General features: G+C 44.0%; 1 protein-coding gene across 9 annotated transcripts in view; it reads left to right on the forward strand.

Annotated features, from left to right (window-relative positions):
- Positions 1–918: 918 nt before the first annotated feature.
- The window catches only part of ldb2a (LIM domain binding 2a), a 46,483-nt gene continuing 31,150 nt past the window's right edge, over positions 919–16,251 (forward strand). For all 9 annotated transcript variants that reach the window (XM_084698505.1, XM_084698352.1, XM_084698427.1 and 6 more), the window contains exons 1-2: positions 919–1,208; positions 11,998–12,100. In XM_084698505.1, the coding sequence (XP_084554631.1) occupies positions 1,077–1,208; positions 11,998–12,100 (235 nt within the window). In that variant the 5' untranslated portion in view covers positions 919–1,076. The remainder of the gene's footprint in view (positions 1,209–11,997; positions 12,101–16,251) is intronic.

Below are 16,251 nucleotides of genomic sequence, written 5' to 3' on the forward strand. Positions count from 1 at the left end.
TTAAACGTTTATTAATAGATTTTTCAAACTTTTTTTTAATTACCCGGACAGATGCCTGCGGCATTTGGATTACAACTTTTATCTGGCTCGATTCAGACTGCTTTACACAGTCGGACATTTTGGAAATACAGTTCATTAAATCCTATCGTGAGCAATTAGAGTGATATTCGGTTATGTTGTATAACCTACTGGTTGGCGTGTAGCCTACGTTTACCAGTCAGACGGTAGGCCAGTCTAATAGCCTCTTGAACGGATGAGAACCAGACGTTTTCAAACGTATCTTTTTCAGAAATTACTTTTCGACACGAAAAGCTAAAAGTTCAGTAGAAAAACGCCATGTTGAACATCAGCATTATCTATTAACTCAATTAGCCTATTCCTATCTGATAAACCAGGCTAGCCTACTTTCACGATGGGCTGCTGTTGAAGTTGAACTAGGCTACATTGCCATGGCCCACAGTGTGGAAGCCTGTCCTGATCTGGTAGACTGTATGAATTTGTGGATGTGCACTTCGCGTTTTTTCTGTATGTCTGTTGGTTGTATGGTTTATTTAAGTCTACAAAGGTTTTTTAGTCCTCAAAAAATGGTTTCAGCTGTTGTGATTTTAAAGAACTTGTTGTAGGCCTAGCTATCTGTATCAATTCGCTTTGACCAAACAACTTACTAAAACGCAAGCTTTGTCAAAAAATAAATCACCAAAAAATACAAACCGGCCGAAGGAAAGGGGGTCCACAAGAAAGATGGAGATGTCAGGCAGGAAACGACCCTTAGTGAAACCATACAGCCCTCAAACTCGTCCAATGAGAAAACACCCCCCTCCCATCCTCTCCTCTCCCAACTCCCTCCCCTCCTCCTCCTCCTCTCCCCTCCCACAGCCACAGTCCCTTCCCTCCCTCCCTCCCATCCATCCTCCCCGCTATAGCTGCGAACTAGTCAGCCCAACGTGCAGAGCGCTGCTCAGCTTGGATTGCCGCTGGTTCAACGGGGTCTTCGACAGCGTCGCACTCCGTGTGCGCTGCTTGCGTGGATGTTGAAATTGCGCTGTGCAGCTCGGTAACCGCGGCAAGGAATCAACATGTCCAACCCACCCCACGACCCGTTCTACTCGTCCCCGTTCGGACCCTTCTACAGAAGGCATTCGCCCTACATGGTGCAGCCCGAATACCGGATCTACGAAATGAACAAACGACTTCAGTCGCGCACAGAGGTTAGTTAACAGTAATACTACATAACATTACAGTCTCCCAAACAACAAATCTAGGATAATCTGAATTAGATCTGTGTTTGTTGGAGGACTATAAAGTGTTACTGTTCCTCGTTTTGGGTCGGCACAGTGTCGTATCACGCGGTGATGGTGACATTTGTAAATACAGATGTGATGTATTTGCACATGTGCTCAACATTCCGTAGCTCGTGGCTTTTACATGGAGATTAATTCGTAGGATTCGAGTCACATCGCGAAACACCAAAACAGCATGGCATGCTTGAAAGGGATAAAATGAAGGCTTGAAACTATATTGACTCACTTGATCTTGAGTGGAGTTGAGGAACCTGATAGTCTTCTTGTTTGTAATGCATAAAAGTTGCATTGGACTTGTCAAACTAAATGTAAAAAGGTTAATGCAGCAAAGAGTCGCGTCTGTTAGGGACACGTGTGTCCAGTTACAACCGCAATGTACAGTAAAGATGGGTGCATAGTGTTGGCCACTTACTATGTGGCCTGCATGTATACCGAGGAAGGCAAGTTACCTTCTCAAACTTACATCAAGGAGCAAAGCTTAATCCATTCTCGTTATTACAATACCTTACTGTCACTGTTGTGTAGGATGACACACAGGACACTGTGACTTCTGACTGTGATAGTTGAGTAGAGTAGGTCCAGACCTGGCCAGCAGACACAGGGCTGGTGCAACTTGAAGAGGGCCAAGGCAACGTTGCAGAGAAGCATTGGCCCAACAACATGCATTATTCATAGATAGTGGTCCAAGCCTCAGTAGAACTCTGCCGTAGATAGATACCAAGCACACACACATACACACATGCACAGACATACACACACATGTATATATATATATATATATATATATATATATATATATATATATATATATATATATATATATATATATATATATATATATATACACACACAGGTGTATGTGTATATATATGTATATATATATATATATATATATATATACATACATACACACACTCAATGACATTATAGTCAAACCCATACCACTATTATAACATTGCTAAATTCAGGTGAGGAATCAAAGGACGATCTGTATAGAACCTTTCTTCTCTCTCCTATACCCTAAAGTTAAAGAGCAGCTTATTATTTTACCCTGAGAACTCAAATGTATGCAGTAACTAACATACAGTACACACACAAAAGAGAGAGATATTCATTGTGGGGGGGGAAAATGAGAACGTGGGAATAAGGAAGATATTGTTGCTCCAGTAGGAGACAGACATCCGATCGTGAGACAAAATCTTCAGTTCAGTGATTTGTAAGCAGAGAAAGTCTGATGTGTGTGTCTGTGCTAGTTGAAGGTTGCTTCACAACCAGCACAGTCTATGAATGGCTGTCTGGAAGGTCTCTCAAAAGGTCATTTTGCTGACCTTCTTACTGTACGAACAAGGCGCAACACCTTCCTATGTCTTCAACATGAATTTCTTCATGAAGTAATAGCATCAGTAGATGATTGCAGGGTCAGTTCAGTGTAAATACAGCAAGTGTTTTCTCCTGGAGCCTTTTCTTCTGCCTGGATCCAGCGGTGGCTGTCGAGGGACCCTTTGTTGTTGGTTACGTCCAGGATGATTATTGGACAAACTGAAAAATAGAGCGAGCTGCATTCGATGAACTCGTTTTTTTTTCTCATTCAGTGTTCATTTCAAGTGTTCCCCCCCCCGATTCACGTGGACTCTAAAATGCACTTATGTACAGCACAAAAACGTTTAAAATGCTCTTAAAAATGCATGGTGTTTAGATATCGAATGTTGAGATAGATTTTAATAGATATTTTACAACCTTCCCAGGGTTCTAAACAAAAGGGATGTTTTCCTGCTTTGTGTTCTGCTTCCCAGAGACATGAGGTCAGTTTATATGGTTGTTGGGTGGGAAAAACTACATAATAGCAGCATGAAATATCTTCAGTAATTGCTATTATTCAGTTAATGACTCATTCTTTAAGTTATTTCATTGGCAGGCCATACGACTTGCATGAGTCATTGCCCTGCCCTGCCCTGTTCAATACAAGTCTGTTTGTCCTCAGAAACAACCAACTGTTTTATCACACTTCTCTTGGCTGACAGAAGCCCAGAATATCGTTTCTGATGAAATCTGGACAATGTGTTTGTGGTTCAGGCATTCATTTTGTGATATATTTGATCAAATCTGAATTCCAGTCAAATACTTCAGACAATCTTTGGCAATGATCTCAGATTTTGTGACGATCAACTTCATAGTACTGTCAGTTCTACCATCTCAAGAGCTGTACTGTATAACACGTTTTCACAGAACATTTCTATTTACAGCACTCTTTTTACACCTCATGGCAAATACTCATCAATCATGATCACCTTTGAACTGACAACTGTAGATGAAACCCTAATACACCTTCAGGATGGGTCCCAGTGCCATTGTGTGTCAAGCTCATCTCCTAGCGGTGAGGCCCTGGCCCATCGAGACACAAAGCTTTTGTACATGAGCCACGTTACTCTTCTATCACCTTCATCAGTCACAAGAAACACCAGCTCTGACCTTCACTTCCGTGTTATGTGTGAGTACCAACACTACTACTAGTAATACTGATCAAGTCTTGATTTAGGGCTTTTATCCAAAGCGACGCACATTGGGGGAACTCGAACCCGCGACCTCCTCATCTGCAATCAAACGCTCTAACCACCGAGCTGGCAGTGGGAGTACTGTGACCACGCTGGTTCGGGACTGTCCCTCGGGGCGCTGGCTTCCGTATGAAGACTGCTGCAATGATTTGTGGGGGAATCTGACACTCACATGTATGCAAATGAGGCGCCCGTTTAATATTCAGAGGAGGGGCTTGAACGACCTCAGCCCGTGTGAGCTCATTAGCATAGAAGTCGTTAATATGCAGCGGGAGAGCAGAGGATGAAGCGGAACGCTGTAAGCAAAACTATCAGCCGGGAGAGAGAAGGAGAGAGACAGGGAGTGAGAGGGAGAGAGAGAGAGAAAGAGGGAGAGAGAGAAAAAGGGAGAGAGGGAGAGAGAAAGAGGGAGAGAGAAAGGGAGAGAAAGGGGGAGTAATAGAGGGAGACGGAGGGAGAGAGAGAAAAATAGTGAGGATTGAGCAAAATAGAGAAGCATTTTAATGGAAAACCCAGATTAATACCTGCTGTAATATCTGATGGGTTGAGTTTGGAAACGCTTATGTAAGGTTAAAGAACCGTCCACGCGACAGTGGGAAGGAAAGCTCTGGCTCCTGATTGGTTCTTAAAATCAGTCCTAAACTTTCCATTGATTATCTAACAATCAGTATGTGGATCCACTTAACATTGATTGGTAGATGATTGGTTTATGGCTTGAGGAAATACCGGGGTGTCCTTTCTGTGAACTCTGTCTGCTCACTTCTACACATGGGATGCATCTATAGGATCTATGTTGATGCGTGATTTAGCTTCTAACAATGTTATCAGCAACACACCACCAGGTGGATTATTTAACAGTTTCATGTAGTCTATTCCTGTTCTTTCATCCATTTTCCATTGATTCGGAGGATAACAACTAGGAAACGTAATGATACACTCAGCTCACTATACAATACGTATCACGATACTGGGTGTATGATACAATACGTATCACGATACTGGGTGTATGATACAATACTTATCACGATATATGTAAAAAAAATTATGAAACCGAAATTCAATTAACAGATTTATTTCCAAAACATTAAACATTTTCAATAACTTTCTTTGTTGTACATACAATTTAGTTAACTCAGTTTAAGCTATTTCTGTGAATGCAGTGAATTTACCCATGACGCAGGTGCAGAGTATGTCACGTGCTGGTAGCTCAACCAATAGGATCAAACGGACGTCATATTGTAAAAATATTGCCTTAACTCTATGATACATATTGTTACATTTTTGTATGTAATTTTGCGAAAATTGTTCCACGATATATTGTATGCTGGTGGATATCCATGGCAACGCTTGCATAAGTTGCGTTCTCCATGTGCCCTGAGATGAGACGTTTTGACCTGTCACTTGAGGACAGGTCACATTGTCATCGAAACATAATGACAAATCCATTACACCATGAACTTCCATTCACTGGCTGCTTTGGACCATCTCCAATAATCTCTAATTGGAAGGCAGCCTTGTGAACGATCAATAATATTTATTGAAGTGGGGACCGTTATCCTGAACGGAGGGTTGCCCTGGTATCAGGTGGTGGTGAGAGGATGTTTCCAGATAACTGTCGACTAGACCAAGAAAAAGCGCGTGTGTAAACAGAGAGGTAGCGCTCAGCCCAGCAGGAAGCTTGGACAATGGTCCCACCTTTTTCCTGTGACTTGGTTCCTTCCAGGCTGCAGTGTTGATAACAGATAACAGATAAGGCCCGAGCCCATCTACTTCCTGTTGTTTATTGTAGTCTTCCGTATTTGATTGTTTTGGTCTTGATTGATGTAGCATTAGTAATGAGTGAATCAGCAGAAGTACAAGGGGGTATTTGAAACTGCGATCTTGTGGTCTGCAGGATAGAGAGCTATACCCATCTCTCTATTGCAGTGTGCAGTATTTGATTGTTTTGGTCTTGATATTGTAGTATCAATGTTGTCACTTAGCAGGAGCTTCCACCCAAAACGGGATTTGAACCTGCGATCTCGTGGTCTTACCACTGAGCACAAACTGAGAAGTTTGTGTACAATAGACACGGTATCAGGAAGGTATCATGTATATGGTCAGAGACTGAGAGATGTGCTGCATGAGCCCTGGCAAGCTAACATGTATTAATGTGGTTCAAGGGCACACCTTGTTAAAGCTCAGTCTTTTTCACACACAACACACACACTCCTATGCACAACCACCTGTACCCTCTCTCCCATTCATACTCGTACTCACTCTCCCTCAGCTGCGTGGCCATTGACGACTCCTTCAATCAACCGTCAGAAACACACAGGAGGATGAAAAGAACTGAATTGGTTCAACTAGACTAACGTCTACTTACACGGAACAATATGCGCTGATTCCAGAACAGCGGATGATGAGTCCTGATGTGTCTCACCGCCAAACTGTCTGAGTTCAGGCAGTGTTGAGATGGAGAAGGGCAGCTGTGTGTTCATTGGTCTAATTAGAGCGTACTGGTTTGTTGTCTAGGAGGAGAGTGAGTTGAGGATGTTGTGTGCTTAAACATGGAGCGTTTTCTCAAGGACACTGGTTTTCTTCTCCTCATTTGCATAATGCGTGGCTGTTAGTCCTAATGGGGCGGACTTCTCGTGTTTGCCTCGCTGTGCATCTCAGAAAACAAATTCAAAGGAGGAATCAGATACGTTAACATATAAACATCAAACCGACAGGCTGAATTGAGTTTATATCAGTGAAACAACGTGTATTTCTTTGTGCTATCTAGATTTGTTGTTGTTGTTGCTTCAAAAAAAATAAAATAATAATATTTGATGTCAGAAATCCCTATTGAACTGCCTAGTCTATCTAGTCTACTGTATTTCACAAACCCAGAACGTATTTATAGGATGTCATTTGTGAGTCAAACTGTCAGGCAGTGACCTGTACACCGTGTGGACGGGATTTCAAACATTCAAGGTTCGGCTGCAGACCCCTTCTGTTCTGAAGGCCGCTCTCTCACAATGGATCAACATCGGAAAAATACCGTTTAGGCTAACAGGGGGTCAGGTGGCTGAGCGGTGAGGGAATCGGGCTAGTAATCAGAAGGTTGCAAGGCACTTCACCCTACTTGCCTCGGGGGGGAATGTCCCTGTACTTACTGTAAGTCGCTCTGGATAAGAGCGTCTGTTAAATGTAAATGTAAACTAGCGTAAGCTGGGAACTCTGTCAAGATGAAGGTATTGACATTGTGGTTTATGGAGTGTTTGCCAAGATCAAAAGTGTCGTGTGTGTGTGTGTGTGTGTGTATCTTGGATGTGGCCACTTGTGGTATGTGTGCTTGTTCTGGGCTTGTGTAGCTTATATACTTGTACAGGATTACTGTGTGAATGTTCACTCCTGCGCTGAGACTAGGGGTGGTGAGCATCCATTTGTATGTGTGTGCATTGCTAACCCCGGGCCTGTTGTTATTTACTCGCAATCCTTCGCTGTGCTGGCCCTCTAATCCTGTGGATTTCACATAAATCCATCCTGTTTGTCCCAGCCCGCGCCGCACAGAGCAGGCGCGCGAGCTGCGACGAGCCCATTGACACATTGATAAATCCCTTTATACGGAGACGATCTGTTCAAATCAATATGGCTTTATCGGTCGGCGGGCGTCACGGCCCGTCATGTCGGTTCACCTGAGGTCCCCCGTGCGTTGCAGCTGATTTGTAGTGTCTGTCAACAAACAGCGCGCAGCGCACGAGGACGCCGTTGAACTGGCAGGAAGTCACTATAGCGAAGATGAAGCCATGGTTACTGTCCAGCGATGCATGCGGGACCAGGAGGAAACGGTAGAAAGGGGAGGACAGATTTCGAGGAAGAAAATAATTTTGTATGAAAAGATTGTTCCATACCGAACTTTTGATTTGTACAAAAAAACAAAAAAAAAGAATACATAATAGCTATGCAGATATTCATCAGTGGGTGTGTGGGTATACATGGAACAGCCTACATTAAACTATAAGCAGAACTGAATGATGTGTGCTTTGTCACAGTTTTAGTGTGTCTCACCAACACACACATGCTGAAGAGCTTGAACAGGAGACATCAGGAGGTCGGTACAGACCCTTCTCGCGAGGCTGAGGAACCACAGATAGACAGAGCACTGTTCCAGTTCTTACTCTGTCAACTTTGCTCTTTCAGAAACAGAGCCCCTTGTTTGTATGGTTGAATGCCAGAGTGAAATGTCAATGGACTAGCTGAATAGAGCGTATTGAGTTGAAACTGACACTTCAACATAGAACACCGTTCTGTTTCGGCCTAGCGAGAGGAATTCTTCTCCTAGGCCTTAAGGAGGATGCCACTATAGCAAATCCAGGAAGTTTAAATCAAAAACGACAACTGACATTTAACAAAATCCCCTCACCTGTTGTTTAAGTCTTGGAAAAGGTTATTCGTCTGACATCGAAACATGGCTATAGACACACTGTTATTTCGACTCAACGCAAATGATAAGGCCGAACGTGAGCAGTTCTTTTGTGGCAGAAAACAGCCTTTGTTGTGTCCAGCCTTGTACAACTTTAAGACCTTTGTTGCCTCTGCTCACATACAGCTGAGGGAAGCATCTGGATACCGCTCAACATTACCGAGAGGGCTTTGATTTCATTATCATTTCTCTACCAGATAAAGAATGATATTGGCCCTGTTTAACCTTTAATTTAATTACTCATATTCTCACTGGCAAGAATGGCTAAGGAAGTGACAAGCCTTCTCCTAAGGACAATATTAAAATAAGAACCAAAACATGTAAAACACACGCAAACAAAACACAAACTGCACGAGGAAAGGCATCATGATTCTTCACATATGTCTTGGTGACGCTAACAAGCACGTGCGTTGTGACATACAGTAGTTTAAACCGGGCTCCATGGGGGAAGCGTTATTGAATGGGGATGCTTGTGGTGGGCTGAGGGCTGAGGGGCGGGGAGATGGGAGTGTGTGAGAGGGCCTTGTTGACCCTCAGTTTCACTGTCGCTCCCAGGAGCCCCTCGCGATGCAGGATTATCTGCCAGGGTCATTCCTCCTGCTGAGTGTGACAAATCTGAATCACACAGACACAGACAGACACACACACACAGACACACACAGACACACACACAGACACACACAGACACACACAGACACACAGACACACACAGACACACACAGACACACACAGACACACACAGAGGGAGACGGAGAAGCACGCACACACAGAAACAGAATTAGACGCTTATATACATGTAGGGTGTACATGTTACTATGTACGTACTCTCTGTCTGTCTCTGTCTCTCTCTCTCTGTCTCTCTCTCTGTCTCTCTCTGTGTCTCTCTCTCTGTCTCTCTCTCTGTCTCTCTCTCTGTCTCTCTGTCTCTCTCTGTCTCTCTCTCTGTCTCTCTCTCTGTCTCTCTCTCTCTCTGTCTCTCTCTTTGTCTCTCTCTCTGTCTCTCTCTGTCTCTCTCCTCTCTCTCTTTGTCTGTCTCTCTGTCTCTCTCTCTCTCTGTCTCTCTCTGTCTCTCTCTCTGTCTCTCTCCTCTCTCTCTCTGTCTGTCTCTCTGTCTCTCTCTCTCTCTGTCTCTCTCTGTCTCTCTCTCTGTCTCTCTCCTCTCTCTCTCTGTCTGTCTCTGTCTCTCTGTCTGTCTCTCTCACACACACTCATCCAGCTCAGTGTCAATGCAGAACCCGTCAGTGGCGTGTGTGACTGCTGTTGTTAATTATCCGCTGGGGGATTCCTGCTGTGAGCTGGGCATCAATGCCCCAGAAATGGCCTGCCACCTCCCCCTAACTCCCCCTCCACCTCCACCTCCCCCGAACTCCCTCTCCACCTCCCCCTAACCTCCTCCCCCTCCCCCTAACCTCCTCCACCTCCCCCCTAACTCCCCCTCCCCCTAACCTCCTCCACTTCCCCCCTAACTCCCCCTAACTTCCTCCACCTCCCCCCTAACTCCCCCTCCACCTCCCCCTAACCTCCTCCACCTCCCCCTAACTCCCCCTAACCTCCTCCACCTCCCCCCTAACTCCCCCTAACTTCCTCCACCTCCCCCCTAACTCCCCCTCCACCTCCCCCTAACCTCCTCCACCTCCCCCTAACTCCCCCTCCCCCTAACCTCCTCCACCTCCCCCCTAACTCCCCCTAACTTCCTCCACCTCCCCCCTAACTCCCCCTCCACCTCCCCCTAACCTCCTCCACCTCCCCCTAACTCCCCCTCCATCTCTCCCCACTTCCTCCACTACCTCCCCCTAACTCCACCTCCCTCTAACACCCACACTACCCCCCCTGGCCCCAGCTGCCTGGCTCTCTGCTCTCTGCCGTGGAGCCACACTGCTGAGCTTCACGCCGGTATCTTAACTCTCCAGATTGTAACCAAATGCTGGCTTCTGTGTAATGTTGCATTCATTCTGAAAAATACATCAGTTGCAACGCCAAATGTTGGCTGGGAAATGCAGATTTGATTTTAAGCAAGCCCTGTCGAAAGTCAGTATTGCTGTAGTAGAAACATTGCTTCAGTAAAGGTACTGCTCTCATACAAGAAGCCTACTGTTCCAGTATTAAGATTCGTATGTTTATTGTATGCACCTTCCTGCCACTGAAAATTCCTTGTTTGTGTGAACGTACATGGTGAATAAAGCAGATTGAACTGCTTTGAGCAAACAGAAAAACGTATGCGTGAACCGTTGATTTTTCTGAAGCGCTCTCACGCCGCAAGAAGCTGTGACCTGAACTCTGGGAAGTTACTGGTTGACCAGCGGATGCTCTCTCCTGCCCATAATCACCTATTGATTGGTCTCCTAAACGAGGCGCTGCTCCTCGCCAGCCTCCTTCCTCAGAGCGGGCGCCCAAAGATATGAGACCTGTTGAACCAGGTGCAGGTCATCAGTTTATTGGACTTGACGCTGCGCAATGTTGACAGCGCTAATTGTCAACACCTGGGAGGTACTAGCGATCTCTTAACCAGCGACCAATGAGAGCGACGATCTGTCAAAACATGTCGGGGGCGATCACTGTCATTCCTGAAAATGAGGGAACATTAATTCGGCATTGTGTGTTTGGTGAGGTAGATGAATGCTTTGTGTGTTTGGTGAGGCGGGTGAAAGGCACTGTGTTTGCTAGTTAGCGTAAGTGATTTCTGGGGTGCTGATGTAAATTGTCGATTTGTCTGAAAAGATGAAAAGATACCTTAATAGTTTAGTTATGATGATTGGTTTGCTTTTGAGTTTGGATTTTATTTTAATTTTTTTTGCCGACAGGCCTTAGTACTGACATCTGTTTTGCATTTTGGGAGGATTTTGTTGAGGGAAAAATAGAGGGCACGGAATATTATCGCTCTTTAAATGTCGGTTAGACGTCTTACTCATAATGGAATTCATTTAAAAGTGTTTTCATTCTATGTGTTTGTAAATGTTTAGTCTTGTCTGAGTATCAATGTCGTCATGGTTTATATAAGACAAGTTCTTGAACTCCAATCCTGGTCTCTATCTCTAATGTTGCCAGACTAAAATAAACCTACTATTAACTGTAACGACAATGTTGTTCCATGTGGCCTTGGTACTGCAATGTATTTGCATGGTAGTTGATGTAACATTAATGTAAAGTGTAACTGTGTTGTTACCATAGCAATGCAACTACATGGTAGTCAATGAAACCTCAATGTAAAATGTTGCTGTGTATTTATATGGCAGTTAATGTACCCTTAACACAAAGTGTTGCTATGTAGTCACATGGTAGTCAAGGTAACCTAATCGTAAATGGTTATCCAGTCTCCACGGTATCGTAATGTTGCCATACAAAAAGAAACCCTTGCTTCAATAACTAATGTAGCCTACCAGTGGTTCCCAACCCTGGTGCTCAGGGAACACCTGTCCTGGATGGTTTTCATGTTTCCCTTCTCCAAAACAGCTGATTCAAATGAACGGGTTGTTATCCAGCTCTGCAGAAGCCTGCTTATGACCGATCATTTGAATCAGGTGTGTTGGAGTAGAGAAACTTCTAAAACATGCTGGACAGGTGTTCCCCGAGGACCAGGGTTCGGGAACCACTGGCCTAGCCTGTGATGTGTTTGCGGTTGGGCCACAGCATGCCAGGCCTCGTTCTCTGACGTCACCACGCTGAAACAAGCCGTTCCTCTATTCCCCCTCTGCAGGAGAGCGACAGCCTTTGGTGGGACGCCTTCGCCACCGAGTTCTTTGAGGAGGACGCAACGCTCACGCTGTCCTTCTGTCTGGAGGACGGGCCAAAGAGATACAGTAAGACCGTCTTAACCTGCTTCTTGCTCAGACAGCCCCCTTTCTGACAACCCCCTTTCAGAGAGCCCTCGTCTCAGGAAGGGTCACCTCACGGGACAGGCTAGCATATATTGAGAAGGGTAATATATTCATTCTGGAGATACAGTACATGACAGTTTAAAGTGGGCAATGCATTGAGAACAGAAACTTAAGAAAATATATATAATCTGTCACCGGTAGATCTGGAGGAAGACCTTGTTTGCAATGACACATGAGGTTCCCTGACAAATAGCCGTCTTGTATTCTATAGGTAGGAAGGTTGTAGATAGTATGTTAGCGGTGTTGTCCTTTCATCCCATCCACACAGTGCTCTGTTTGATACGGGCTGCACTTTGAATATCAGACAGACAAAGATAGGGGAACGTATATTGTAGGCTGAGAATTAATCTTGGTGTGTACAGAGAGAGTGGGAGAGGGAGAGAGAATGAGAAGGAAAGAGATACAGTGAGAAATGGAGAAAGAGAGAGATACAGAGAGAGGGAGAGAGATATAGAGAGAGGGAGAGAGATACAGAGAGGGAGAGCGAGGGAGAGATATATATAGAGAGAGGGAGAGAGATACAGAGAGGGAGAGCAAGGGAGAGAGATATATAGAGAGAGGGAGAGAGATACAGAGAGGGAGAGCAAGGGAGAGAGATATAGAGAGACGGAAATATACAAAAAAAGACCCAGTGGGATAAAGGAAAAGGGAAAGCAAGGGAGAGAGAGAGAGAGAGAGAGAGAGAGAGAGAGAGAGAGAGAGAGAGAGAGAGAGAGAGAGAGAGAGAGAGAGAGAGAGAGAGAGAGAGAGAGAGAGAGAGAGAGAGAGAGAGAGAGAGAGAGAGAGAGAGAGAGAGAGAGAGAGAGAGAGAGAGAGAGAGAGAGAGAGAGAGAGAGAGAGAGAGAGAGAGAGAGAGAGAGAGAGAGAGAGAGAGAGAGAGAGAGAGAGAGAGAGAGAGAGAGAGAGAGAGAGAGAGAGAGAGAGAGAGAGAGAGAGAGAGAGAGAGAGAGAGCATGAGAGCATGAGAGCATGAGAGAGGGAGAGAAAGATGCCAAGGAAAGGAGAGAAAGACAGGGGGGGAGAGAGAGAGAGAGACAGACAGACAGAGAGAGAGACAGACAGAGAGAGAGAGACACAGACAGACAGACAGACAGAGAGACAGACAGACAGACAGACAGACAGAGAGACAGACAGACAGACAGACAGAGAGGGGAGACAGAAAGAGGGTTTGTGACTCAGCCCAGACATGGAGAGGAGGAATAGAGGAGGCTTGTTTGTGGACCCTTTCTTTTCAAATGTAAAAATAAAAATCCCCCCTGGTGTTGGGATGGGAACCCTGTTCCCCTGGGAACGGACAGCTTAACGCTATGGCGATGATGACTCACCGCCAGTCAGAAGCATTCTAGTTTTAGGTGTTTTGACACACAAGCGCACACACACATAATTACAATCACACACAAACACAAACCCACATAATTACAATCACAGACACACACACACACACACACAAACACAAACCTCACTCACGGTATCCATGGACTACTGTTACGTATACATGCGCAGATGTCTGTGTCACCAGGTACAGAAGATGGATGACATATTAGCCACTGTCAGTCAAAAGGGGTGAAACTTGAAATAGTCCTTCTCTTCTTTTACTGCCTGGAACTACACAGAGGGCCGTGTAAACTTTAGAACCATTCAAAATACAACTTTTGAATACATTCATGTTAGCTGTAGTTTAGAAATATTATGTTGATTTAAAGGTACAATAGATTTTTTCAGTTTAAAAAAAGTTTTGTCCCCTATAAAAACTTTGTGAATATAATGAGGTCCTTTGAGAGTTTGTTTAGCAGACGCAAACAGTCCTGTGCTAGTGTAATGTTAATTTCACATTTTTGAAGGGGCCCGCAACTTTCTAACCAATTATGTTCCAGCAACCCTGTTCCAGCCCATCGCCTTCCTTAAGGAGGACTTTTCATCTTAGGTTATTTTTAGAAACCACTGTCAATCAAACTCAAGCTGGAGGAAAGCGTGGAAATTCCGATTATTCGAGTTCAGAAATATTGGGGCGCCGTTTAAAATGTTTTACTTTATTTAATATTCCCTAGTGCAGCTTTAAGGCTTACATTGTCTGATGCGCTAAATGTTTTTGTGATGCATAGTGCATGCTCTGAAGACATGTTATTAACATGTGAACAACAGTAATAATATGTAATAACATTTCATTAATTCATCCAACAATTATCTGGTGCAGCTACTGTAGAGGAGTGTGGTTGACGGTTTGACTGGCCCTTTAGTGGAGAATCCAAGTCTGAAGTTCCCTCAATAGTGACAGAGTGCTCCTGTTTTTCCGTGCTGTAATTACAGTTATCACGGTTTAAGGTGTGAGGAAGAAGAACACTACAAGCTTTTAGACAAAACATCTCTTGATTCGACTGTATTTGTTCAGGAACGCATTTGGTTCCAGTTCATTCTCTCCCGGGCTCACTTTTCAATTGTGTTCGCTGTCACATAGCAACAAACAACCGAGCGATTGAATCTAAATCTAAAATGATTCTGTGATAGAGACTCCATTCCCTACTGATTCGCCTCGTTCTTTCAATTGAAATACAGGTTGTTGTTGTTGTTGTCTGTTTAGTTTTGAATCCACAGCTCAAAGTGGCATTTATTATATTTGTACAATGAATAAGAAAATGCTTTCAGGATTCACTTAATATAAAGCTGTCTTATGACCATAAATATTGTCGTAATATCTTATGATTATGTGAGTGCTTCCGCTCTCTATTTCACACACCATCACTTATATTTTTCCTTTTGTGCATCTTGCCAACATCTATTTTTTTTTCCTTCTCTCTCTCCCTCCTCTCTCTCCCTCCTCTCCCTCACTCACCCTTTCTTCCACTCTGTCTCTCATTCTTTCTCTTGCTTTTCCCCCCATATCCCACCCCCTCTCTCTCCCTCTCTCTCTCTCTCTCTCTCTCTCTCTCTCTCCGTGTCTCTCTCTCCGTGTCTCTCCGCCTCCTTGTACAGTATATACTTACTAATGACGAGGTTGTTATGGCGACTGCTTAATTATCAGAGCAGATGTAGAGACAATCATGATAATTCAACTCAGAGAAGAATAACACATTAATAACCATTAATCTGGTCATACAACAATCTGTCATTTTTATCTATTTCTGTGTGTTCAAATCAGTTCATAATTGGTTTGTTCTTTTTAGAAATGCCCTTTTGAATGAATTCAAAGGTAAATTAAAGGATGTTACATTATTTGAAACCACAAGCCGCTTTCACAGGGTAATATGTTGGTGCTTTTTACTCCCCCAATGTATTCAAACCCTCGCAATATATTGAGAATGTGATGAGAGTCAACACATGATGCAATCGGAGAGCAATCCTTTAAAAAGAGGCACACATTCGATCTGGATCAAAAATCATCATTTTTAATTTAAGGAGATCAAACATTAAAAAAGAATGACAAACTCTCCTTTAGAGGACCTTCCTATGAAGTAGTGACTCTTAACTGTAATGTATGTATGTATTTCTACAATATTGATGTGACGTGTCATAGGAAAGTCAAAACAGGTGGATGGTATTAGCTTGGTGGTTATAGCACTTACCTACAGATTAAGAGTGCGCATGTTCAAATCTCCCTGTACTGGAAGGTGCTTTTGATTTGGCTAAATGAATATTTTATGGATGTATAATTAATAATAATGTATAAGAGGGCATGTGCAGTCAGGTGGGGGGTGTTGTCTACGAGGCCGGGTTGAGAGGCGAAGCGGGGTGATCGTCACTGAGTAAAAGACAGACAGGGACCGAGCTGTGTAGTATCAATCCTACAGCTCTGGATGTTACAGGGTGTTATGGGGTGTTAAAGACTGTTATGTAGTGTTACTGGATGTTACAGACTGTTACAGACTTATGTAGTGTTACTGGCTGTAACATACTGTACATAGTTTTACTGGAGGAGGGGACCCCTCACTGAATTGCTCCTCCCAAGGTTTCTTAAATGTTTTCTCCTCTAGTGAGTTTTTCTGGGAGTTTTTCCTTTTCTTCCTTGAGGGTTGAGGTTGGTTGAGGGCAGTCCTATGGGCATATGTGACATGCTTGCATGTAAAAAGGGATATACA

This window comes from Hypomesus nipponensis, chromosome 1 (genome assembly GCF_054491055.1).
Source record: "Hypomesus nipponensis isolate SF chromosome 1, ASM5449105v1, whole genome shotgun sequence".
NCBI lineage: Eukaryota > Metazoa > Chordata > Actinopteri > Osmeriformes > Osmeridae > Hypomesus > Hypomesus nipponensis.